This window comes from Aspergillus fijiensis (genome assembly GCF_003184825.1).
Source record: "Aspergillus fijiensis CBS 313.89 unplaced genomic scaffold BO72scaffold_5, whole genome shotgun sequence".
In the NCBI taxonomy this organism is placed as follows: domain Eukaryota; kingdom Fungi; phylum Ascomycota; class Eurotiomycetes; order Eurotiales; family Aspergillaceae; genus Aspergillus; species Aspergillus fijiensis.
This window is the reverse complement of record NW_024468981.1, coordinates 733,326-757,856: the sequence shown is the minus strand read 5'-3', so window position 1 is coordinate 757,856 and position 24,531 is coordinate 733,326. Positions and strand designations below refer to the sequence as shown.

Here is a 24,531-nt window from a genome sequence, read left to right as displayed (position 1 = left end):
AATGTCATCCCGTTTGTATTATGATCGTCATGCCCGCCGGGGAGGAAAGAATATGTGGGGAGCAGGAAGCTGGGGGAGGAGTTTGATGATGATAGATCTTGGATATTGATGATGTCCTCTTCAACTGTATCTATGTATGACGCTTGACTTGGTGTTTGATATCTGGTTTGGGTGTCTCTTATGTTAATATCTAATTTTTCAGTTTTTCTATTCTGGTCGTCACAAAACTCCGGTGATGATCGCGGGGTTGTGGCTTCTGCGCTGTCCTGGTTTGGATGTCGCGTTGTCCCTGCCAGTGAGCGTGCGAGTGTCGGTTTCCTATCTCCGTAGACAGGAACTGTTGATCGCAGGTTTCGATCGTCCACCCCCTTATCTGCGTCAGTTGAGATTGACTTTGCGACGGCGGCTTGGCCCGACAGTGCTCACTGGCGTTTCGTGCAAGATCAAGGGGGATCCCTTGCTGGAGATCCGTGGTCGAGGCTGGAATGTTAGGGTCCAGTTGCCGCTTGCGGAAATCCGCTCGCCGCCTATCTACGCCCGTCAACCATGGGCTGGGTCGTGGGGATGTCGGCGTCGCCGATGGGGGGACGTGCACTGTTGCTGGCTTAGCTTATCTCTTATCTCTTTGACTGTCGCTGCGGCTCTCTGGAGAGCGAGCTGCTGCTGGGGTTGGGTTCCTTTGTTGCTGTCCAAAGTCAAAGACCTTGGTCCCATGGTAGTGAGCCCGCGAGAAAGCTAGACGGGTGCTGGTCGCCCCAGTGCTTGCTCGCCTGCCTCCTGCCTAATTCGGCGAGTACATGATTCAAGAGTGTTGTTTGCGATGTTTGCTGCTAATGATACACCCTGTCTGATCTGATTTCTGGTGTTGCTGGGGATCTGCACTGATTGCGCCGAGCATGAGCGAGCAGGTCCTGGTGTGGGGGATGCGACGGTGCAATATGTGCAGTGGGGTAAAAATATGCCCCACGGCGGCCATCGAGTTTCTGCAGCATCTCCATGCGTGCAGAAGTGACGAACAAGCAACTTGAATAAGGCTTATTGCACAATATTGAGGAGATGAATGCAATAGTAGTCGTCTTGTCAGACATCTTGTCGGAACCTCGTCAAGGCTATCCGCATTGGGATAGGGTTACATTCCACCAGGTGACAAAGACTTTTCGACTCTTCATTCCCTTCATCCCTTCCCATCCCCGCGTGCAGCCTCGGCCACCCAGTCTGGCCCCAGGCGGGCCCAGCCCACAATAGCCCTCTCTCGATGGCGACCAAGTCGTATGATTCGATCGAGCAGAACGAACTCTGCCGGAAACCCTTATCGATAGACTCGATAGCCAGGCGACCACCCCGGGGGAACCCGCAAGTCTATGACGCATATGACACCCTTGGCTCGCCACCCGACAGCGCAAGCCGACCAATCCTCGATTGTCTGGGGGATCAGCACTGACCAGTTCCAGACGGGTCATCCGGGGCTGAGTTTAATCGTTTGGAATAGTCTTTGCATCGTTCACACGGCCGACGAGGGTCCCCGGTTCCGACAGGCGCAGGGGACAGACAAAGCCTGGACCACCGGCGTCGGCCGACATCAAGCCCTAACCACAGTACTGCAACAGCAACAGGGGTTGGTGAAGACGGGTGCTCGAGCCATCGTGCTCCACTGGGTCCGCTTGAAGGATCCATAAGCTTCATGCAGACGGACATCCCCCTCCTTTGTTGCTTGCCCTGCAGGGTCCGGGGAGAGGGTATAAAGTATCCCCTGACCACCCCCTCGGTCCCTGAATCAGGGGAGTACAAATCTTCAGACATTCACACGATCAGACATGTTAATACGAGACGAAACACAACCCGCGTGCTAGAAATCTTCATTGAATACAGCCTGATGCTGCCTATCCTTTGCACTAGCCTTCCTTGATACTTCACAAGCCACGAACTTCACCGTCAACTACAACCTCATACCTCACACTTTGCAACAAATCCTCAATTCCATTCATATACTCATTCACAACCTCAAGACAACCAAGATAATCATCATGGAAGCCCCCCATCTCTTCCGCCACGCCTCCCGCCTCACCTCTCCCTCCACCACCACCGTCAACACCCGCATCCCCCCCATCGCCCGCCGCACCGCCACCACCACCACCACCACCACCACCACCACATCCTCCTCAGGTGCCTCCACAATAATCCCCACACACATCGTCCTTCTCTCGCGCAACAAACTCCAGCGCGAGACCGCCACCAAGAGCCCCGACCTCCGCCGCTGCCTCGCGCACCAGCGCCTCCTACACCGGTCCATCGAAGCGGCCCAACAAGCCGTCCGCGCCCAGATGGCCGCCTTCTCCCTCGAAGACGAGGACACCATCGACGAGGAGGAGGAATTCGACGACCCCCGCTCCTACACCAGCTCGCCCATCCAGACAGCCCAACCAGTCACCGTGATCCGCGAACAGATCACCGGGGCCGTTCGGGCGATGGTCCGACGGCGCTCTGCCTCCGCCTCTGCCTCCGCCTCTACACCTACATCCTCTTCCGCTGGCCCCGCTACCGCTACCGCGCAGAAACACAACGCAGCCGGACTCAAGCGCGTACCATCACAACAGAATCTTCTGGCCGCCTGCAACGGCAGCGGGGACGTGAATCTGGTCAGCGAAGAGGGCCCTCGACAAGCGTCCGTTGCTGTTGCCGTGGGGGGCCCGGCGGTGCTGCGGAAGACCAAGCGATATACGTCGCGGATTGTGTTTGGGCGGCGGCGGTGGCCGCTCTACGGGCATGGGCATGGGCATGCCCCGCAGCAGCCTGCGCTGGTTAGCTGACACGGGTTGTGTCGGTGGTTGTTTACTTGTCGTATTGTAGTAGATGGTACTGGGATAGATGGCCATGTCTGTTGGGGTGTTGTATATTTACTTCGTGGGCAGGTGCCCTGCATTTCGATAGTATAATATTTATTTTTATTGTGAACGATGTGTTTTCGCGGAGTGCGCTGGGGTGGTGGATTCGCCACTAGCTTGCCACTTAGAATTTGTAGATCTCGATGTGCATGAGAATTGTGTGCATGATGCTGCTGACTAGTAGTTGTATGCGACCAATGAAAGTGCACGATCCAGTGGAACTAAACTCATACCACTGCGCATAACATGCATAGGTAGGTAATAGGTAGGTAGTGCCATGAGTTGCATCCACATTTGTTTGAACTAGTCGTTCAACACTGTCACCCCGCCTATCCTCGCCCTACACACCAATATACCCCACCTTCATCTTCCCACACCCTTACACCTTACACCTTACACCTTACACCTTACACCTCCTCAACCAACGGCACGACCTACTTCGACACATCCAACTCCTCGATCCCCTTCGCGGCCCGCTCCTTCCAATCCTCGCGCCACCGCGTCAACGCCGGCCGATCATGCACCACATCCCCACAGGCCCAGGCAATGCGTTTTTTATCCAACTCCTCGCTGACCTCGTTATCGGGGCAGATGATATAGAAACTCCCGGCGGCCATCCGGCGCACCATGAACGCGACCGTCTCCTGGGGCGTCCAGCACCCGGCCGGCTTGGTGGGGAAATGCGTCTGCATCATGCCGGTGTACACCCAGCCGGGCACGAGCAGATGCACGCCGACCTGCGGGTGGGTTCTGTGGAGGTCGAATGCGAGATGCTCGGCGATGGTCTTGACGGCGCTCTTGGAGGCGTTGTACGCCGGGTTGCCGGGGGGGTTGGTGATGCCTTGCTTGGAGCCGGTGAGGATGATCGCGCGGGGGTTTTGGTTTGGTGTGGTGGTGGTGGTGGTGGTGACGCTGTCGAGGAAGGCGGCCAGTCCGTTCGTGTAGCCGAAGGTGTTGGTCGCGAAGGTCGTCTCGAAGTAACTCGGGTCCTGCCAGGGGGTTTTGCCGGGGGCTGGTCGGGCGAGGCGCCCCGCGTTGAGCATGAGGAGGTCGATGCCGTCCGGGTAGAGGTGGTGGATGGTCGGCTTGAGGCGCTCCCAGGCTGCTTGCTGGGACACGTCGAGGACGAAGGTGTGGATTTTGGTGGTCGATTGGGGCTGGTCCAGCGCGTTGGCGGCCTCGGTCAGCTTGGCGGGGTCGATGTCCACCAGGATCAGGTTCATCCCCTGCTGGTGGCAGTGTTGCGCGGTCGCGAAGCCGATCCCGGAGGCGGCGCCGGTGATGAGGGCTGTGGCCCCGGGGCGGAAGACGGAGGGTGGGGCTGTCATGATGTTTGATGTTTGATGTTTCTCGGTGTATGGTTATGGTGTTTGGGGAGCTCCGTGAGGGAGGGTGAGATGGTTATAAGTTAAATGACAAGTTGTACGCTACTCATCAGTTGTTTACTTGATTGCGGGGTTGCTGACGGCGATCACCCGGTGATAAGCGTGTTTATCGCCGTCTGACATGCATAGCATAGTGCACAGTAGCATAGCATAAGATTCCACATAGTAGTTACTGCACGTTCTGGTTCACGAATGCAATTGCTTTACATGGAACCTCAGGATGTTCTGTGTTGATCTGCAAGGATTGCTGTACTATTTTGAATTCATACCCAGTAGGTTTGACTCGGATGTGAGAGAGACGATGGATCAGAGACGAAAGTCTCGTTCCCGGTGTCAGCCGCTGTTGGACTGTCAATATGTATCTGTTCCTGCACGAGTAGTACGTGTACTACCCCGCACATATGCTTATTACGCTATACTAGTAGTAGGAAGACCCCAATCAATGTATATTCGTCTAAGATCCGATCTCAGTGGCAGATTATCCCTAACATCGGATACAATAACCACAAGAATGAGTAAAGTGGTCTTCACCCTCATGCTGGGGCTACATGACGGTTCCGTGCAATAAGAAACTTGCCGCAGCGGCAGAAACACGCAGGCGGTGAAAAGATGCTCAAAGCATCTTTGCCGGGTTTTCCATTCGCCAGCCGTCCATGAGTCTAGACCCGGTCGCAAAAATCTCGGTGAGCCCATGGTCGCTGCATTGAGTCCCCACCATCAAAGACCGGGTAATTCCGGCCGAAATGACATTGATCCGGTCTGCGACAAATGACAGTGACCTGGATTGCCTAGCAGTAGCAGTGGCTGTCAGTCATTCTTGTCCACGGTGTCCTTCAAGATGGCCAAGTTGGGCAGGAGTGTTGCTGTACCTCCACAGACCTACACAGGCTGAATCAGGAAGGTGCGCGACAACGCCCGGAGTATAAACCCCCCCCCACCCCCCTCGCCCCCGATTCTCGTCCGACTTTTTTCCTTCCTGCGCTCGCCTCAGCAGCATTCACTCATCGCCTCGTATTCCAACCACCACTATGTAGAGTAAATCTGTCCATTGTGCTCATAACATCCGAGCAGAGTATCACAGAAGTAAAAATGTATTGGATATCATCTATATGTACAAGCAAATCTTGATATATGTATATGTATATGTATCATAGTCCCCATCAACCTCAACCTGTGTCTCTCATCCCGGCTGCACCGGCTGCACCAACCCATCCAACGACTTGGCCAATTCAATCGACCTCGCCAAGATCCCCTTCTCCTCGTCCGTCAAATCCCTAACAACCCCATTGACCATACAGCTCTGATCCTGCTTCCGCTCCCCCTTGATCCAGTCCGCATCGATCATCCACTTCTCCGGCACCTGATACTCATTCTCCATGCCGGGCTGGCCCTTATTCTTCAACAGACTGCCATTATACCACAGCAAGCGATCCCTGGCATCGACATGGGCGATCACAAAACTGCACACCCCACCGCCACCAGTCCCTGGCACCACGACCCCCGACTCATCCACTTCGTCCTCCCTCTCCCACCCGACAATCCCCCCATAGTGCGGCGAGAACGCATACTCCGCGCCCGCCACCTCCAACCCAAACCACCAACTCTCCTTGTCGCCATAGGTGATCTTGTACGTGGTCTCCTCGCGCACCTCGAACGAGTTCTGCCAGCAGACATGCAGCAGGCCGACCAACACATCCACGCGGCCCTTGTCCAGCACCACCAGCCCGGAATCCCCTTCCTCGGCGTACTCCTCCGTCCACACGCGCGAGGCGTTCAGCGCCCCGCTCGGCCGCCGGATCTGGTCGTGCCACCACGCGTGCCGCCCCGCGAACGCGTGCGGCCACAGCAGCCGGTCGTGGAACAGCAGCGCCCCGCGCTGCCGCACGGCCTCGTGCCCCAGCAGCACCTCCGGCCGCTGCAGGAACACCGCGTCCGCGTCCGCCAGGATCACCGTCTCGAACCGCGAGCCCAGCGCCGCGAACGCTTTGATCGCCCACCCGCCGGTCCGGAGCTGGAGGGTCGCGTCGTCGAAGACGGTCAGGATGTCGAGGAATTCGATCGCTGGGGCGGCGGCGGGGTCGGGCCCGGCCAGCGTGGCGAGGAGGCCCCGGTGGGCGGGCGAGAGGTCGGTGTCGCCCGCGTAGACGACTTGGATCGGCAGCGTCGAGTGCAGCACCGTCCGCAGCGCCCCGATCAGGTGCGCCGCGTACCGCACGGTCTTGTCGCTGGTCGGGATGACGATCCCCGCGCTTTGGGGCTCGAAGCTCGCGCGGAGGTGCGCGATGGGTTGGGTGCTCGTGGTGGGGTTGGCGGGGTGCGTGAGGAAGGGGAACTGCGCGCGGGCCACTTGTTCGACGGCGTCGGCGTAGACGGCGCGCGTGGTCGGGTTGTTGCTGGCTTGCTGGGCCAGGGTCAGCCAGTCCCGCACGATGCGCAGCCGGCGGCCTAGTTCGCCGTATTTCTCCTTGTAGGGCTTCTGGATCGGGTGGTCGGTAAAGTACTGCGTCAGGTCGGTGAGGAGGGCGGTTTCGGCCGGCGTGAGGTCGGCGACGGTGGAGGTCGAGGGGACGGCGCTGGTTTGGAGGGCTGATGTCCCCGCTGCTGGTTTGACGTCCAGGGAAGTGGTGGAGATCTGGGACCCCGGGGGGAAGAAGAGCAGGACGGAGAGAATGCAGGTCGTTGCCAAAGCGGCGATGACGAGTCGGAAGTTGCGGGGGTTGAGCAGCGTCGTCGTTAGGAGACTCATCTTCTGCGACAGCAGCAGCTTGGGCTCTGACCACGCCAGCATCTTGATGAGGCTGCAGGTCGGAAACGCATGGGCGGGCAACGGGTACTTGTGCGCAGGCGCGTCTGCTTCGGTCCGAGAGACCGGATTGTTTCTGCCTGGGAGAAAGAGGGGGGCTCAGGGAAGGTGACGTTGCCCTTCAAGCCTTTCAGGGCTGGTGTCGATCCATTGCATTGTTGAACCAGGGGGGCCATGGGGCCTGGGGTCTACTTATTCCTTGAATGCGATCACAGCCAAAGCCAATAGGGGGGCCCGCAGACAGCTGATCTCTGGAATTCAATCAGCACTAAATTAGGGCTGAAGTGCTGAGGCTTTTCCCGAGCGGCGCTGCTGGGAGATTTGCGGTGGGTCGAGCAAAATCTGAGCAAACCAGGTCCAGCCCTAAGAACACGATAGACTAGTAAGTAGTAACTTATCATAGTGCACGGGAGTTTAGGGGTGTCTTAAACCTCGTATTGCACCCGCTCGCTCACTCATATTGGAAGTGGGGGGCCACAGATTCCCATTAGACTGCTAAGCTCGCGCTCAGCAAGGCCAAGCCTCGACTGGAGTCGCGTGCCTCCATGCTATTTTCAGGGGTTTTGGCAGCTGGTTGGCCGATGAATGCGGTCATTCCAGGTTAAATTGATCGGAATATTAGTTTACCGATTGGTGGATGGGAGATGGGAATGATGGACATTATGGTCAAGGTGCAGCCACGACTACCTGCACAGCAGCGTTATCACAGCCAATCCAATGCGTTGGCAACCCCAACCACGGCGGGAGGTTCTCTACAATCGATTTCTGTGTGATTTGCCATTGCAGGCGGGAATGGCGACGGACGGACAGTCGGACGTGGGGCGAACATCCAAATGGGCCAATCTTCCCGAGCCAATTATACGACCACTTGCAGTTTTGGTTTGGTTATCGCTTATCGCCCCGGCAGAACTGATCCAATGTGAGCGGTGGCCCGGAATTTCCGAAGGATGCCGTGTCTCACACGGTCTCACACATTGGAGGCCTGTCACTTCTCCTGTCACTTTTCCTTGCCAGTCCTCTGCAGACAATCACCCAGCCAAGCCCGAACCTGTCTCAGTCCAGCTGGCACGAAGGTCGGGATGAGCCTTTGACACGAACAGTGGACCCCAGGCGTATATTGTGATGCTCCACCCATTGCTGCGCCCGCAATATGACCATCTCTGTCTCACGATCTTTTGACCACCACACAATTCCCTTGTGGCAATGCTGACGCTGATGATGGTAGTAAGTCTGCTAGATTGTCGCTCTTCGAGGGTATCCTTGAAGCAGGCGATCACTACCTCGATAAGCTTAATCATGTAACGTGATTCTTGAGCTCTCTTGGCTCACAATGCCAAATCCGAAATCTTGGCCCTAGCTCTCCCGTACGGATCTGCAAGCTAGGACCTTGACGCGGCAGATCGAGCATCCCAAGCCATGTCCCATGTCATACAGGGCAGCATGTGTCGTCAGCCGCATGACCATCGTCAATTATTGCTCCGTAGGGTGTGGGGGGTCAGCATTCGGACATCCTCACCGTGGGCCAACTTACCGGGTCAACCGGGGTGACGATCGTCGGGTCTGTGTGTTTTCTAGCATTTTCTAGCATTTTCTAGCATTTAACCAAGCCCCGACAAGATGGCAATCGGCAGAGCGGATCCGATGCTTATTTATCCTGAACGGCTTTTGATAGTGTTTTAAATCTCCGCTCTCAACGGGCAGGATCTGGGATAACCCATGTATGACAAAATAAGCAATCCTCACGGTGGGACGAATGTGACTAAGAAGCATCATGGACGCAACTCTTTCTGTAGTCTGGTTGCGCTTGCTCACCCTGAGCTATGGATCATGAGCTTTGAACATAAATTTCAGACATTGCCCGACTATCCACCTCTACCCTTCAACACTTCCTAGTAGACTATTCCTCTTCCAAGCACACTGTATCGTACTGGAGCTCCATCCCATCAAACAAAATGAGACTTTCAGCCCCCCTCCTTCTCCTCCCCACCTTCCTCACCTGCATCCTCGCCAACCCGCTCCAGATTCAAATCCTCGAGGACGACGAGGAGGCCTCTACCTCTTTCCCCGCCGACGAGAAGCATTACTGCGGCGGGCTGGGCGCGCTGTGTCAGGTCAAGACCCCTAAGCTCATCTGGATCTGCGACTGTCCCCATAAGACCAAGTGTGAGTCCCGGGTTGTTCATGCCGGTGCGAGTTACTGGTATTGCAGTGTCCCGAAGTGAGGCTTGCTGGTGAGTTGGGTCGGTGGCTGAAGCAGGGATTTCGGAGCTGATACATTCCAGATGTGGGAAGGACCAGATGGAGATATAGGTGTTGTGGGAGAGGGGTCTACGGTGCTGGCGGCGAGGCTGTAGTTTTGTCCTTGACAAAAATGTTTGTCTTTTTTTCCTTTGCTTTTTCTTTCCCTCTTTTTTTGGGCTAAATCTATATCTAATGGTGATGCCTTTGTGAATAAAATTGGGAATTTGTTTCTTTTCTTTTTCTTTGCACAGACTTGAATTATGTCATAATCTATTAGTTTACTATGCGTCGCTGGAGGCTTGATTTAGTGTCTACAACTGTCCAATTCTGTGGGTGTTATCGAATGGAGGTAACTGTTTTGTCTGAATAAGTGCAGGTTTAACACAGCCTGGAGGTAGATGTATGGCGAGCTCGTAGCCAATAGCACGCACCTCTACAGTTTCTCATCCCTGCGTTCATATCCATGACTGTAGTTGGTTGGTGCTTTCTTGGTACGGTTCACAAGATCGATGTGGAATCAGCTGCTCCCTTACCGTGAGACTGTCTTATGGAAGACTGCCAAATATTTTAAGAGGGGTTTGAAGGTGACGACTGTACGATTCTGATTACCTTCTTTAGATACAAAAGAGATTTGTGCCACTAGCCTGAACACTCCCCAAGGCCTTGCGGACAGATCCAGCAAGCATGGCAGCTGTCCGGACCAGGAGTTATCGACATGCATAGAACGGCCATGACCACCGAACGCAAAAGTGCAGATTTGAGACAGTTCCTCCCCATTCCAACCAGCAACACGCCTCAAAACATCAACGACTACTCACTATCCTCTGCGCTATCAATCTTCGTCCATGCATTACGGGGTCGAAAAGGGTTACTGAACACGCCGGGCGCCCCCACGACGTACATGGCCGCCCGCTGCCAGGTGAACGCGTAGTCGTAGCTCTTCTCACGCTCGGACGGGGAGTTGAAAGTGATGCGGAGCGGGTGGCGGTAGCGATTCTCGCGCACGGCCTCACGCCAGGTGTCGAGGAGATCGGGCCAGCTGCCGGCGCGGAAGTGGACGTAGGCCAGGCTGATTCGCTGCAGGGAGGAGCTCTCCAGGTGCGCGAGCAACTCCCGCAGGTCGTCCTCCGCCATCACCACACACATCAGGGACAGCTCGCGGAGACACGGCCACTGCACGCGGCGGACCAGCGGGCCGACATCGAACTCGTGGGCGAAGGACTGGGAATCCGGGCCCAGCATCGGCCGCAGGGCGATCTGCACGCGCTCGACACGCCGGCTGGACAGCAGCGCGTGGAGGTACTCGGTCGCCGCCGCCCGGTCGAAGGCCAGGAGCTCCCCGCGGCTGCCCGCCCACCACTCGTTCGGATCGCCGATGCTGACGCTGCGGAGGTCCTGGCAGGCGGCGCGGAGCTGGGAGAAGGAATCCAGGGTGCCCAGGTCGGGGCCGGTGGCGGACGGGAATGCGTCGACGAGTCGCAGCGAGTCGAGGGAGACGTGCTGCAGCGCACAGCCGGTGGCTTGGAGGGCGACGGGGAGCTCGAAGAGGATCCTTGCCGGCGGGTGCTCGGTGTGTCTCCAGGGCAGAGGATCGAGGAGGCGCGTGTGCAGGTGGCCGGGCTCGGGCTGGCCTTCCTTCGCATACTCCACGTAGCGTGCGTAATCCATGATGGTATTCTCGCGATCCGTCACTCCCAGCGTGATGACGTTGGGCATTCCCCCCACCGATTGGGTCACCGTTCGCACAAAGTCACCGCTGGCGATCAGCTGGTGTTGTTCCTCGTGCGCGCGGCCATACCCCGCATGGGCCCGGAGGAACGCGGCGCGATGCTCCGGCATCGTCAGACCGGCCAGGTGAGCATACGGTTCGAGCCTCGAGCGATGTTGATAGAACCGGACAAAGTCGGCGGCGAGCTCGGGGGGTCGGTAGGGCAGTCTGATCAGCACGCCACGCACCGCGCGCGCCAGGCCGGGGCAGCGGGAGAGGGCGACGAACCGGTCGAGCGATGCCTGCGACAGGCTCACCGCGACAAAGGAGAACAGGATGGGCGAGGCACACGCTTCGAACGCCCGACAGACCAGCCGCGCGTCGCAGAGGTTCTGCCGCTCGCGCTGGTACGAGTGCTCGTTGGCGTTGAGCTCCGGCCACGACCACCCGACCAGCCCGGGTTCCACGCCAGGATGGCGGAAGTACTCAAAGGCCTTGAGCAGCACCTCCGGGGGCATCTCGAGGATGGTGAGCCGCCGGATCTGGTCCCTCGACAGTTCGTTGGCGGCCGCGCGCAGCACCTTGCGTTTGTCGTCCAGCTTGTACCGCAGTCGGCGGCCTTCGCGGTGTCGCATGTTCGCCGCGGAGCCTTTGCCAGCTGCGGCCTCCCACGCCACGATGTATTGGTCGGTGCTCTCGATTTTCGACAGGACTGCGTATACGTCTGTCAGGTTGAAGTTGGCGATCTCTTCGTCGGCAGGTAACCCCGGCTCGCGCGGCGCCTGAGGGTGAACAGGGGGCTCCATGGTGACGTCTGAGCTAGAGGTTCGATACCATCAGCTAAGGAACAGAAACAGATGACAGTTTTGGAGATAACCTATTACTGGAACAAACAGGTCAACGCAATATCGATGGACGGGGTGTGTGGTGATTGGTTGTTGGAAGATGGGAGGAAGAGAACGCTCCAGGAAGGCAGATATCAGACTGTGTTATATGTGTAAGTTGATTTTCACATATGTCAGTAGGCATCGTTCTGAGTGATTCTGGTCGCCTAGCGAACCTCTCTCACATTCACTTTGAAACAGTTGATCCAAATTGGGCTGTTATCAAGGCGGTTTCTACCGGCACTATCACCACTGCACGTAACATCACCTGCTGTGTCTGCAGCAACTGGCCTTTACATACACAGCTATCATCTAGTAATGCATCTTTCTATTATTGTCTGGCTATTGCCTTTCTTATGGCGCAACATTCTTTCAGAAATTGGACTTAGGATCTAGAAAATTGAACAGACGCGTACTCTGGTGCGCATGTGATCCACAGGGTGAGGTGAGCTGGGCAGATATCAAAGACAACTCTTCCCTTATCTACTTTGCACACCATTACAAGAAGAGCTTAAGGCTCTTTGTACTGCGACAGGTTTTTTATCTACTGCTGCTACCATTATCTTCTTGATCGTGCCTCTGGTCACTGCCTGTATACACGAGCTACGTCGGGGCTATCGACACCGTGCAAAATCGGCTGCTGCAGACAGAAAACAGTAAGGTATACAAATTTTCTCCGATTATCAATTCTTATCATCTAGATAGTCAAAGCCTAACATCCGCGCTTTCAGACAGACCACTTTCTTGGTCTCAGAAGTCCGTCGGTCGGCTGCCCTGGAACATCAACACTGTTGTCAAGGTGAAACCTGTTACAGTTACACAAGCCAGAAGCGAGACAGGAATATTCTCAACAGGTCTTATGGAACAGAACTTCTGAAATTATGTATGAACTGTTGCGATATCTGATATTTTCAGAGAAGTGCGAATTCAGTTGCTGGCAAGGTAAGCGTCTGTACCGTTAAAGAGCACCCAAATAATCTATTGCACAAACTAACCTTTACAATTCTAGAAAAACCACTATACTCAGAACAAAACAATCGGTCACAGGCAAGACATCAAGTCAGAAAACCACTCCTCCCATCGCAAAGCCCCAGCAAATCCACCCTCTACACATCCAGCGCTTCCTTGACCAACCTCCCCACCTCAGCAGCCTATCCCGAAAAGCAAGTCAGCAATCACTTCCCATCCAGAATCAACCACAACGAGAAAGGAAGAAAAGAAAAGGAAACTCACCAACGGCTCTCTCATCATCGTGAAATGATTCCCCTCCATACTCACACACCGTACCTTTCCCCTCCCAACAAGTGCCTCCCACCCATTCTCCCCCAAATCGAGCCGATTCCCACACAACCATGCCATACTGTTCGGCATTCGCACCCCCTTCTCCCACTGAGGTTCCGGATCCCCCGGATTCTTGACGACCCCATCCCGGGCCCAAATCACCGTCGTCGCCGGCATCCTCCTCACATCTACCGGCATTTTCCGGGCCAACTCCTCCGAATAAGCCGTGAGTTGAGTTACCGTCGCCCGGAAATGGGGGAGCAACCACTCCGGCGTTTTCGTCTGCCCATCACCTAACAGACCAATACGATTACAGAACTCGTGGAACACGGGGGGCAGGGCCTCAAGGCCGACGGGAAAGGGGCTGTCGATGAGAACGAGCTTCTCGACGACCTCGCCCCGCGCCAGCAGCTGGCGCGTCAGCTCGTACGCCATCACCCCGCCGGCGGACCACCCGCCCAGCAGATACGGGCCCGAGGGTTGTCGGGACTTGATGGCGTGGAGGTACTGGGTCGTCACGTCGGGGACGCTGACGGTGAAGTTGTGCGGGTCCCGCATGAACGGGCTGTTCATCGCGTAGACGGCGGTGGTGTCGTCCAAGGCCGGGATCGTCGCGTAGGAGAAGGCGGCGCCGGAGCCGTCGGGGAGGAGGAAGAGCTTGCGGGTCGCGGTTTTGGGGTTGCCGGATAGTAGGATAATTGGGGCGGGGGGGAGGGACTTAGGGGGTGTTGGATTGGTGCTGGCTGGTGCTGGCTCTGGTACTGGCTTGGGAACGGGGGATGGGGATAGCCCTAATGCGCCGAGCATCCCCTCGACCGTCGGGTGTTCGATCAGGAAGTCCGGGGAGAAGGTCAGCCCTGTCTTCTCGCGCAGCGACCCCAGGATTGCCAGGCTCATCAGCGAGTCCAGCCCCATCTGCGAGAGGTCGACCGTGTCCCCGACCTCGCTGAGCTCGACCCCGAGCTCCTCGGCGATCGTCGCCCGAATGATCATCCCCGTCCGGCTGAGGGTGTCGTCGTCTTCGCTGTCGCTCAGCACGAGCACCCCCGCCTCGTCGTCGGATTCCACCGGCGTGTGCACTTTGGTCAGCTCCCCTTCGGTGGACGACTCCTTGTCAGAGGGAAAATCGGTCAACGGCGGGGTCGGCGCGGTGCTCGAGTCGGCTAGGTGCGCTTTCAGCTCCCCCACCGTGCTGAGCTCCTGGAAGATCGAGTTCCCCAGGTTGATTTCCAGCTCCTCGCGGAACCGCGCCGTGATGGACAGCGACATGAGCGAGTCGACGCCCAGATCCGCGAAGGGGATGTTGTCGCCCAGCTCGGACACGGCGCAGCCCACCTCGGCGGCGATGATGTCCAGCACGCGGGGGAGAGTCGATGCGGAGGGGGGTGGCAGGGTAGGCAGTTGGGGTGCTGGTTTGGACGGGCTGCTGCGGCGCTGGATTGGGGCGCTGGGCTCCTTGCGTACAACTGAAGATGCAGCAGCAGCAGCACCAGTCACCTTCGCAGAACCCAGCTGAGGTGCACCACCAGACGGACTGCCCTTGATCCCCAGCAGCGTCAGCATCAACTTGCGCGGCACGCACTGGAACCGCAACCCGCCGACCACGCCGATGATCTCCTGCCCCTCCAGGACATACACATCCCCCGAGACCATCTTACTACCCTCGCTCACAGGCGACATCTTGACATACGAGCGGTACTCGCGACCGACCTCGAGCCTCCGTACGAAGCGCATACTCTCCCAGCCATGCGAGATGTAGATCTGCGCCGCCGAGTCAATGGCATCGGTGGCATTCATCACGAAGCCCGAGATATGCGCCACGCTGTCGGTGTGGTACGGACTGACCAGGAACTCCCCGTCATGCGGGGTGGTTTGCAGGCGCACGCGCGCCGTCGCCTCGAGATTCGCGCTGTCCAGCGCCACCTGCTCCATCCCCTGAAAGGTGGGGCTGTAGTCGACCAGCGCGGTGAATAGCTTGTACGCCATGCCGCGGTAGAGCGAGTGCGTTCCGGGCCGGTCACGCTGCTGCAGAGAGTCGATCCGCGACTGCACGAGGAACGCGTGGCGCTGGAACTCGGCCGCCCACTGCGCCGCATCCTCGAACCGCACCTCGCACTGCGCGTGCTGCAGCGTGCCCGTGTGGAACGAGACCTGGCACCGGCGGTGCACGGGGTCGAAGACGCCCCGGATCGTCAGCGTCTGCGAGGCGCGCTGCAGGTCCAGGATCAGCGGGGCCGATGACTCCATCTTGCAGATGTTCATGTGCGGCTCCGCCTCCACGCTTCCTTCAGGGGCCTGGCCCAGCTGAAACGCGTACTTGGCAAGCGTGAAGGCCATGTCTGCGTTCAGCGACGACGGACACAGCGGCGCGCCGCCCACGCGATGGCCCGAGATGACCGCCTTGAGCTTGGGCTCGTGGAGATCCGCCTCGGCGACGACTTCCACCCCGCCGTCGGGTTGGACCGTCTCCGAGACGATGCGCTGGATGGAGGTGGTCGAGAACCTCTGCGGCTCTGGGGCTGCTGGAACTGTCTCCGACGATGCAGGCAGGCGTTCGCCCTTGGTCAGGGTCCAGTTGTTGGTGTAGTCCAGCCAGTAGGTCTTCTCGTCGAAGCTGTACGTGGGCAAGCGCAGCACCTGCACACCCTTGGTCTGCTCCAGCCCCGCGTGCACCTCGTTCCAGTCCACCGGCACCCCGGCCTGGTAGAGCGTCGACAGCGCCGTCGCCGTCGCCTTCCACCCGCTCTCCTTGCGCTGCAGCGCCGCGCACACCACGCTGTCGGGGCCCAGCGCGCTTTGCACCATGCTCGAGCAGATGGGATGCGGCCCCAGTTCCAGCCACACTGTCTGCGGCGAGATCACCCCCTGCGTCGCGGCGGTGTGTAGCGCGCCGACGAAGTTGACGGGCTCGCGCGCGTGGCGCGTGAGATATGCCGGGTCCACGATGCCCGCGCGGTCGATCACACTCGCCGACACGGGGGACAAGATGGGGATGCGGGGCGGATGGAAGACAATGGGCTCGGCCGCTTGGGCGAGCGCGTCGAGGATGGGATCGACCTGCGCCGAGTGGAAGGCGAAGGGGACCTTGAGTGCGATGCAGCGGAGATCGGGACGCGCCGCGGCCAAGGTCTCCTTCGCGCGGGCGATCGCCTCGACGGGGCCGGCCAGCACCGTCTCCGTCTTTGAGTTGAGACACGCCACGCCGATGGCAGCATCGCTGTCGTCGTTGTCGTCGTCGTCCACGACGACGAGACGCAGCAGCTCCGCGGCCGGGATGGCGCCCTGCACCGCGAGCATGCCGTGGCTGTGTGCCACACACGCCGCCTCGAGCAGCTGCGCGCGCCGGCCCACCAGGAACAGCGCGTCCATCGCCGACAGCACGCCCGCCGCGTACAGGGCGGCATACTCGCCGAGCGAGTGGCCGAGCACCGCCGCGGGGACGATCCCCCACGACTTCCAGAGATCCGCCAGCGCCATCTGCAGCGCCGTAGACGCCAGCTGAGTGACCACCGGCGATTGCGCGGTCAGATCCCCCGCCTGGCTACCGTCGATGACGCCTAGAAACGAGGGGAAGCCCTGCGCCGTCGCCAGCTCGTCCAGCTGCTGCAGCTGGTTCCGGAAGGGGATGCATCCCGCAAACAGGGCCTGGCCCATGCCCGCGTACTGCGCCCCTTGGCCGGTGAACACGAAAGCTACCGCCGGGGGCCGACTGAGCGACAGGGCGCGCGGCGACGGGTTACGGTCCACGTATGTCTGCAGCTTCTGCCGGAGCTGGGCCACGCTGTCTACGGCAAAGGCCACGCGGTAGGTGTAGTGGTTGCGTCGCGCGGTGGTCGTGTAGGCCAGGTCGGCCAGCTGCACGTCAGGGTTCTGCTCGATCCACGCCAGCAGACTGCGAGCGTTGTTGCCGAACGAGGCCAGTGACTTCGCAGATACGGCGACTACGGCGGCTGATACCGCCTTGCTCGTGTCAACTGCGCCGACTGGCCGCTCGGGGGCGTCTTCCACGAGCATGGCGGAGTTGCCGCCGGCGGCGCTGAAGTTGTTCACAAAGACCATGCGCCGTCTCCCCCCCTTGGCGGGCTTGGGGAACGGGGTGAGCCGCGAGGCGATCTGGACCCCGCGGGCCTGCAGATCCGAGGGAAAGCCCTGGTTGATGACGCCCTTGATGCCGCAGTGGGGCGGGATGAGGTTCTTCTGGAACATGAGCAGGACCTTGACGAGGGCCGACACACCCGACACAGCCTCGCCGTGGCCGATGTTGGCCTTGGCGGAGCCGATATACAGGGGCTGGTGGCGGGGGCCCCGCTGGTGGGGTCCGGGGGGAGCGAACACGTTGGTGACGGACTGAATCTCGATGCCGTCGCCGGCCTGGGTGCCGGTGCCGTGCATCTCGACGTAGTCGACCTCGCGGGGGTCGACCCCGACGTCGCTCATGATCTTCTGGAAGAGATAGGTCTGCGCCCCGGCGTGCGGATGCGTGATGGAGACGGCCTCGGCGCTGTGGTTCGTCGCGGTGCCGCGGATGATCCCCAGGATGGGGTCGTTCTCGCGCAGCGCGTCCTCGGCCCGCTTCAGGATCACGGTCACCACCCCGTCGCCGCGGCAGTAGCCGTCCGCCGCGTTGTCGTACGTCTTGCACGAGCCCGTCTTCGACAGGAACTGGCCCTTCGACAGCCCCGCGAAGATGTCCGGGTTCGTCAGCACGTTCATGCCCCCCGCGAACACCGTGTCGCAGTCCCCAGCCCGCAGCGAGGTGCATGCGAGCTGGATCGCGGCGAAGCTGCTCGAGCAGGCCGTGTCGAGGCTGAAGCTGGGCCCGCTGAAGCCGAAGTGGTAGTTCATGCGGCCCTACGCGAACACCACACCAAGCCAGTCAGATCTGTCATCTTGCATGTTTTCGGATTAGGGGACACAGGGCAAGCAAGCACTTACCGGGCCGAACGCGCGCACACCGCCGGTGATGAAGTAGGTGTCGATGTTCTCGGCGGCGTTGATCTCGCGCCAGTCGTCGCTGGTCTGGCCGTAGAAGGTGCCCACGCGGTGGGCGTGGGTGGTCGGGGTGCGGTTGAGCACGAACCCCGCCGACTCCATGGCCTCGTAGGCTGTCGTGATGGCCAGTCGCTGCATCGGGTCGGTCTGCTTGGCCTCGCGCGGCGACATGTTGAAGAAGCGCGGGTCGAACTTGCCGGGCTCCTCGATGAAGCAGCCGTAGGGCGTGTGGGATTTGTTCTTGCCGTTGCCACTGGGGTCGGTGTGTGCGTCGACGTCGAACCGGTCGGGGGGGACCTACGTTTGTTAGCGGTGGAGCAGAGCACAGGGTGAATGGATGTAGCGTTTTGGTGGGCTGGAACCCACCTTGCGATGCACATCTAGCCCCTGCGCCAGCAGCTCCCAGAAGGCTTCGTGGTCCGCAGCATCGGGAAACCGCCCCGCCATCCCAATGATGGCGATGTTGCATCCCGCAGGGCTACTGCTCAGGTATGCCGGTACTGAGTTGGTTGCCAGCCACGAGGCGTGGTCTTCTAATGTCAGTTTGAGACCGGCGGGCTGTTCGTGCTTCAGCGCTGAGGCCAGCGCGTTGCCCAGTGGTGTGGGCCCTAGCGAGAGAATGCGATAGGAGGGAGCATTTAGCGGGGCTAGGGAGTTCAGACTGGCCGTGACCAGCTGGTTCCAGTCCATGCATTCTCGTAGGATGCGGTCGATGCACTCTGTGAACAGGGCTGAAGTTGAGCGTGTGCTGGAGGCGTTGAAGCCGCAGACGGTGTGAATCTGGTGGTAACGGTTGAGGATGTCGATGGAGGCTGCATCGAGGATGTCGGACTCAGCTGCAAAGAGATGGGGGGCATGGTAGGGAGCGTGGATGGGAAGTGTGCGGTGGTGTACTCCCTGCAGCAGAGGCGATGCCTCAAACAAGCGAGCTCGGAGGGATGGAGGGCCGCTGACTGCGATGCTGTTGGTGGCTACGCTGCTCACGTAGACTCGATGCGACGATCGCAGTCCCTGATGTCTGTTAGGACTTCGCTGCTTGGCACGCTGAGAGAGTGAATGCACCCACCTGTGTCTGGTTGAACTCCTCTACTGCAACCGACACCGTCGTTGAGTCCACCCCAGTGACTAGACTGGTCCACGGCGTCTGACTGGCCTCCAGGGATTCTGCCTTTCTCGCTGCTGTCGCCCCCAATCGAAATGCCAAGCGCACCGTCTCGACAGCCAGCGGAATCAATGCGATCAGCGAGTCCGACGAGGCAATAGCCGACGCAGCCAGCAGACCAGTGCAGGTCCCGATAATCAAGGTCCCCGGCTGGAGGTATGCACGGGGGTTCTCTTCGCAGACCCTGTGCAGCGTCAGCGTCGGCGAGATGCTCGATGTACAGGCAAAGAAAGGCCGCAAGTAGCAGAACCCAAAAGACAAGACAACAACGCTGCTGAAGGAAACGGGTCAACGAAGACTCACCCGATGAAATGAGTAAACTGAGCCAGACAAGTCAAGGCACTATCCAGCGAGGCAAGATGTACCCCCTGGCGCTGGTACTGTTCCACGAGTTCATGCAGCGATGCAAAGGCAGGGATCAGGCTGCGCGTGCCATATGGCAGACCCTCTATTTCCCGACGCAGGAGGGGCTGGACATCGCGCAGGAAGGCCTGCAGCAGCGGCGTGGGCTTCTTGACTAATGCATGCACGAGAAAGGGGTTGGGATCTACACTCTGGTCTCCGACGACCAGGATGTCTCTGCTGCGTGGCTCCATGGCTGCACAGACACGGTATCGAAAAAAGAAAAAGAAAGAAAGACTAGAATTTCACGCAAATACTCAATGTTAGGATGGCAGCAGCAGAAGCCAAACCATGCAGCTCTATCACTAAGTACTGGGTTTACTTCCCCCTTTTGTCTACTTAGCGCACACCTCCCACCGGACAGGTTACAGCAAGGCTGTACAGCCTCGAGTCCGCGGTCACATCACAAATCGCCTCCTCCCCTTCGAGCTATAGTGGCTGATAGGAGAACGCAAACCCTAATGGTTCCGGACAGGATTCGACCTCCGATTATCTAAGATCCTGCAGGATCTGCTTACAGCACAGGGAGACGATCTAAGCGTCATCATCAGCGGAGGTTTCTCCAAACGTTCATGCGTTCGCAACACGGCCACGGTCCACCACCTCCGCCAGCTCCCTGCCCAACCCCGCGGCCTCGAACTCCTCCATGATCTCATTCCACAGCCGATCCATCAAGTCCGGTTCCTTGTACATGATGGGCGGGAATCTAGGGGAGATGGTTTGTCAGCATCACCCACATACGCATACACATAACACTACACTAAAGATTGTGGCACAACGTACGGAAGAATCCGCCCTTCACTGAGCATACTGCCATGGCTCGGAGGACCCTGCGCCAGCGCCGCATCGAGATAGACCCTAGCGCCCAGCTCGGGAGTCCGGCCGATAAGGCGGATGAGACCGGAGACGACCGCGTGCTTGGCGCGGTTGTCGTCGGGCTCCCTGACGAAGGCAGTGCCCTTGCACAGGCCCGGACAGGCGACGTTGACGACCACCTCGTCCGCCGCGACGACATCGCGGGCCAGCTTGGCGATGAACATCAGCACGAACAGCTTGGTCAGCTTGTAGCGCTCGAGGCCGTCGAACCCCGTGGGCGAGTTGGCCGCGGCCAGGAGCGAGGCGTGCCCGCGCAGCAGTCCGGCGGCATCGAGCCAGTAGGCTGTGTCCGATCCGACGAGCGTGAGACGGCCGGGGACGGAGGCACGCAACGCCGTGCCGGGGCCGGGTTTCTCAGCAGGAGCCGGGGCCACGCGACGGAGACTGGGCAGCAGCAGGAGGGCCAGCAGGGCCGTGGACAGGAAGTTCACCTGGAGGGTGGTCTCGCGGGCGGGACCGGGGTGGTTGGTGGTGATGGGTTGGTAGCGTTTGAGCGCCAGGCCGGCGTTGAGGATGGCGATGTCCACCCGCGCCAGCTCGGTCCGGCAGCGGGTGACGAACGCCTGGATCGAGGCATAGGACGCCATGTCCAGCGGCCAGACCTCGACGTGCGCGGCTGGGAAGGCGGCGCGGAGCTCGCGCGCGGCGGCCTCGCCTTTGGGCTGGGACCGCACGGCCAGGATCAGCCGCGACAGCTGTAGGGCCAGCAGCTGGCGTGCGCAGGCTAGCCCCAGGCCCACATTGGCGCCGGTGACGATGGCGACTTGTCCGTGCAGGTCGGTCGAGACGGTGGGGATGCTGTGGAAGAGCTGGCGCTTGAAGAAGGCGCTGAAGGCCGCTTCCTTGGTTGCCTGGGCTTGTAGCTTGGCTGACATGGTGGGCGAATGGTGGGATGGGCAGGAGATTGGAGGGGGATGAGGAAGAGGGAGGAGTCATCAAGAGTTAGGGATAAGAGGAGGTGATGACATATACCCGGATGAACAAATGATTCTTTCCCACGATTGCGATAGGGTCCGATGTCCGATGCTTACATGCCTAGCGGAGAGAAGGAGTCCGGTCTGCGGCCGATACATGTAGGATTCTAGGGGTTTCTATTCGACAATACAGCTGGTGCATCTAGTACGCGCGGTGACGGAAGATCAATCTATGCCCCCACTGTCTATCAATTTAATGAATTACAGGTAATCTCATGCTCAATGCTTCAGTGTCGGATGCCGCCGCTCGTAGAACAGCGAGCCTACAGAAACCACCACGCCCAGCGCACTCAGCCCCACCCCAACATACCACGCATGGCGACACATAGCAAACAGATTCGTCTCGTCCGTCGTGTAGCGCAGCACCGTGCCCGCAATCCCCAGCCCAATGCTCATCGCGTAGTTATTGGTAGTGAGCAAGAGACTGGCGGCAATGCCCTGGTGCTCGCGCGGCACGGCGGCGGAGAGCATCATCATGGCCGCCGGAAAGGACATGTCCATGCCCCAGGGGACGATGATGGCCGAGAAAAAGGTCTGCGTCCAGTAGGTCTGGTGCACGGGCATGGTGGCCACCAGTACGTTCGCGACCAAGAAGGCCACCATGGCCAGCACCATGATCACCGGCACGCCGACTTTGTGGATCATCAGGCCCGTCGCGACGGAGGCCACAAAGCCGGACACCGCGGAGGGGCTGTTCTGCGCGGTGGCCAGCAGCGGCGAGACGTCGCGCAGCTTCTCCAGGAACTGCCACAGGTAGTACAGCCAGATGCTGAAGGAGGACCAGCCCAAGAAGATGGCCCCGAGCACGAAGACGATATGCCAGTTCAGCGCGCGGATGGGGACCAGCGGTCGCGTCGCTCGCTTCTCCACGACCACAAAGGCGCCGAGGGCGAGGACGCCCAGGATTAACAGCACGTAGACGTAGGGGGTCGCCCAGCCCACTGTGGGACCTTGGTTCCAGGCCACGTTCACCAGGATCAGGCCGGAGACCCCCAGCACGAAGCCGGGCCAGTCCAGCCCACCCACGTCGGGACTGGCCTTGGAAGGGGTCGGAGGGAGAGTGAAGACTGCAGCAGCAGCAAGCAGCAGACATGCGAACCCCATGGCGAAGTAGGCCCAGGCCCAGATGCCGAACTGGGCGGGGATGGCGGTAAACAAGGCGCCCAGCATGTAGCCCCCCGGGGCGAACGCCCCGAACAAACTGAAGACCATGCTCTTGCGCTTGCCCATGGGGTACGTGCGGCCGAGGATAGCCACCGCGTTGGGCAGCATTAGCGAGGCCCCTAGGCCCTGCAACGCACGCGCAATGACGAAAAGCTTGTCGGAGCTGCGCAGGAAGTAGCTGGCGCCCGCGACAAACGACCAGAGCGCGTAGATGGCCAGCCCCCCGATCAAGATGGGCTTAGAGCCGTACATGTCGCCCAGCCGCCCGGCCACCAGGATGAAAGTGCCCGTCGTGAGACTGAACGCGGCCAGGTACCAGCTGAGCTCGCCGTTGTCGGTGACATGGAAGTGATCGCCGATCATGTGCAACACGGCCAGTCCCTGGCCCATGCCTGCTTGCGCGAGGATCTGGCAGGTGAGCAGGGTGCTGGTGAAGAGGACTTCTCGCCCCAACGAAAAGGGAGGGCGTCCATCTTTGGGAGGAGGAGGAGGAAGAGGCAGTGGCAGGGTTTCGGCATCAGAGGAAACCTCGCTGGGGAGAGGTTTTTCGGCCATTGAAATGTGGTCTAGCGATGTCATGGGGAGGCATCCAGACTGGTAGAATATAGAGCAGCAAGTAAATCAATTTAGGTTGGACACGATAAAGAGAAAAGAGCATAGAATAGAAATAATATCACTGACGAACAACGGGGGAGCCGAAGAAAGGGCAAGAATGCGGGACCGGCGTTCGGGGCAGGCATACGGCCACGGAATCTCCCCCCAACGCCGTATGACCGGACATTGGCAAGAATCCTGCAACTGATCTGACACTAATGCAGACTCTGCAGACAATGTAAGGCTAACTCCCTAGTCTCCGGACTTTCCCACCACTCATCATCACCCGCCTTCTTCATTCCCCCTTAGACAGCCTCCTCCACCACATCCCCGACCTCCGGCGCCGGCAACGCCTTGAACTGCAGCTTCTGCTTCTGCTGCTTATCCTCCCCGCTGCTAGACGTAGTCGTCGCCGTCTCGTCCGGGAACTCCAAGCCGCGGAAGATGTGCTCGAAGTCCCACTCATTCCAGCGGACGAGGGGCCGGATGCCGGCGAACTTCCACTGGCCGTCGACCTTGCGGTAGTAGTGGGTGTTGGTGGCGTGGCCGTGGCCGCGCCTGCTGACGGTGGAGCGAGTGGCGTCGGTGTAGCGCAGGTGGGCGGCGCGCAGCTGGTGATGGCCGATGACTTCGGTCTCAGAGACGCGCTCCCACCAGTGCGCCCCCAGCAGGTGCTGCGTCTTCACGCAGGGGTCGCCCAGGAACCCCTCGGAGGAGACCATGGCCAGGAAGTCGTCCGCCTGCATCTCGGGCCAGAACCAGCGGTCGTCCATCACCAGGCGGTAGTCGATCTGAGCCGTGTCAGTCGCGGGAGAGAATGGTGTCGGTTACCACTTACTCTTAGGGTTGGCGCGATGATGGCCCGGAGACGGTCCCAATCCTGTTTTACTCATCAGCACTGACGGTTGATAGGGAATGAGGGCTCGTACTTTGGCATCGTAGCTGTCGCCCCAGTTGAAGGCGCATTTCTCGAGTTGAAGGTAGTCTAGAAACTAGGGCATTAGGACACATCGATCGATCGTAACTGTGCAAGTGCTCATTCACACACCCTCGAAGGAAATGGATAGATTGTTTGTCGCCATGTTGATTGGGATTAGGTTACCACTAGTGTGCAAGTGCTGTGGTCTCAGACTGAAGACTAGAAGAATAGTTTTATAATATTGTAACCCTCGCCGTCCCATGC

The 24,531-nt window shown here is 59.2% G+C and overlaps 10 protein-coding genes across 10 annotated transcripts; 3 read left to right on the top strand and 7 right to left on the bottom strand.

Annotated features, from left to right (window-relative positions):
- Positions 1–90: 90 nt before the first annotated feature.
- BO72DRAFT_209943 (uncharacterized protein) lies at positions 91–785 on the top strand. Its single transcript, XM_040939659.1, has one exon. The coding sequence runs from the start codon at positions 236–238 to the stop codon at positions 737–739; it is 504 nt and encodes a 167-aa protein (XP_040805608.1). The 5' UTR covers positions 91–235; the 3' UTR covers positions 740–785.
- A 1,127-nt stretch (positions 786–1,912) lies between these two features.
- On the top strand, positions 1,913–2,818 carry BO72DRAFT_209865 (uncharacterized protein). Its single transcript, XM_040939658.1, has one exon. The coding sequence runs from the start codon at positions 2,025–2,027 to the stop codon at positions 2,805–2,807; it is 783 nt and encodes a 260-aa protein (XP_040805607.1). The 5' UTR covers positions 1,913–2,024; the 3' UTR covers positions 2,808–2,818.
- Positions 2,819–3,044: 226 nt separating this feature from the next.
- Positions 3,045–4,275, bottom strand: BO72DRAFT_444560 (SDR family NAD(P)-dependent oxidoreductase). The gene has a single exon (XM_040943850.1). The coding sequence runs from the start codon at positions 4,208–4,210 to the stop codon at positions 3,317–3,319; it is 894 nt and encodes a 297-aa protein (XP_040805606.1). The 5' UTR covers positions 4,211–4,275; the 3' UTR covers positions 3,045–3,316.
- Positions 4,276–5,345: 1,070 nt separating this feature from the next.
- On the bottom strand, positions 5,346–7,457 carry BO72DRAFT_444559 (uncharacterized protein). Its single transcript, XM_040943849.1, has one exon. The coding sequence runs from the start codon at positions 7,053–7,055 to the stop codon at positions 5,448–5,450; it is 1,608 nt and encodes a 535-aa protein (XP_040805605.1). The 5' UTR covers positions 7,056–7,457; the 3' UTR covers positions 5,346–5,447.
- A 1,508-nt stretch (positions 7,458–8,965) lies between these two features.
- Positions 8,966–9,496, top strand: BO72DRAFT_444558 (uncharacterized protein). The gene is made up of 2 exons (XM_040943848.1): positions 8,966–9,301; positions 9,353–9,496. The coding sequence occupies exon 1, from the start codon at positions 9,023–9,025 to the stop codon at positions 9,290–9,292; it is 270 nt and encodes an 89-aa protein (XP_040805604.1). The 5' UTR covers positions 8,966–9,022; the 3' UTR covers positions 9,293–9,301; positions 9,353–9,496.
- Positions 9,497–10,121: 625 nt separating this feature from the next.
- BO72DRAFT_492421 (uncharacterized protein) lies at positions 10,122–11,825 on the bottom strand (the record flags this gene model as incomplete). The annotated part of the gene is made up of 1 exon (XM_040948291.1): positions 10,122–11,825. One exon carries the CDS (start codon positions 11,823–11,825, stop codon positions 10,122–10,124), a length of 1,704 nt encoding a protein of 567 aa, XP_040805603.1.
- Positions 11,826–13,009: 1,184 nt separating this feature from the next.
- BO72DRAFT_516643 (putative polyketide synthase) lies at positions 13,010–19,934 on the bottom strand (the record flags this gene model as incomplete). Its single annotated transcript, XM_040949600.1, has 6 exons — positions 13,010–13,054; positions 13,137–18,035; positions 18,120–18,473; positions 18,543–19,187; positions 19,243–19,522; positions 19,642–19,934. 6 exons carry the CDS (start codon positions 19,932–19,934, stop codon positions 13,010–13,012), a joined length of 6,516 nt encoding a protein of 2,171 aa, XP_040805602.1.
- A 376-nt stretch (positions 19,935–20,310) lies between these two features.
- BO72DRAFT_516639 (NAD(P)-binding protein) lies at positions 20,311–21,491 on the bottom strand (the record flags this gene model as incomplete). Its single annotated transcript, XM_040949599.1, has 2 exons — positions 20,311–20,446; positions 20,524–21,491. 2 exons carry the CDS (start codon positions 21,489–21,491, stop codon positions 20,311–20,313), a joined length of 1,104 nt encoding a protein of 367 aa, XP_040805601.1.
- Positions 21,492–21,768: 277 nt separating this feature from the next.
- On the bottom strand, positions 21,769–23,377 carry BO72DRAFT_444557 (MFS transporter). The gene has a single exon (XM_040943847.1). The coding sequence runs from the start codon at positions 23,307–23,309 to the stop codon at positions 21,810–21,812; it is 1,500 nt and encodes a 499-aa protein (XP_040805600.1). The 5' UTR covers positions 23,310–23,377; the 3' UTR covers positions 21,769–21,809.
- A 276-nt stretch (positions 23,378–23,653) lies between these two features.
- On the bottom strand, positions 23,654–24,430 carry arp1 (scytalone dehydratase arp1; the record flags this gene model as incomplete). The annotated part of the gene is made up of 4 exons (XM_040948290.1): positions 23,654–24,139; positions 24,187–24,228; positions 24,278–24,333; positions 24,397–24,430. 4 exons carry the CDS (start codon positions 24,428–24,430, stop codon positions 23,654–23,656), a joined length of 618 nt encoding a protein of 205 aa, XP_040805599.1.
- Positions 24,431–24,531: the final 101 nt, after the last annotated feature.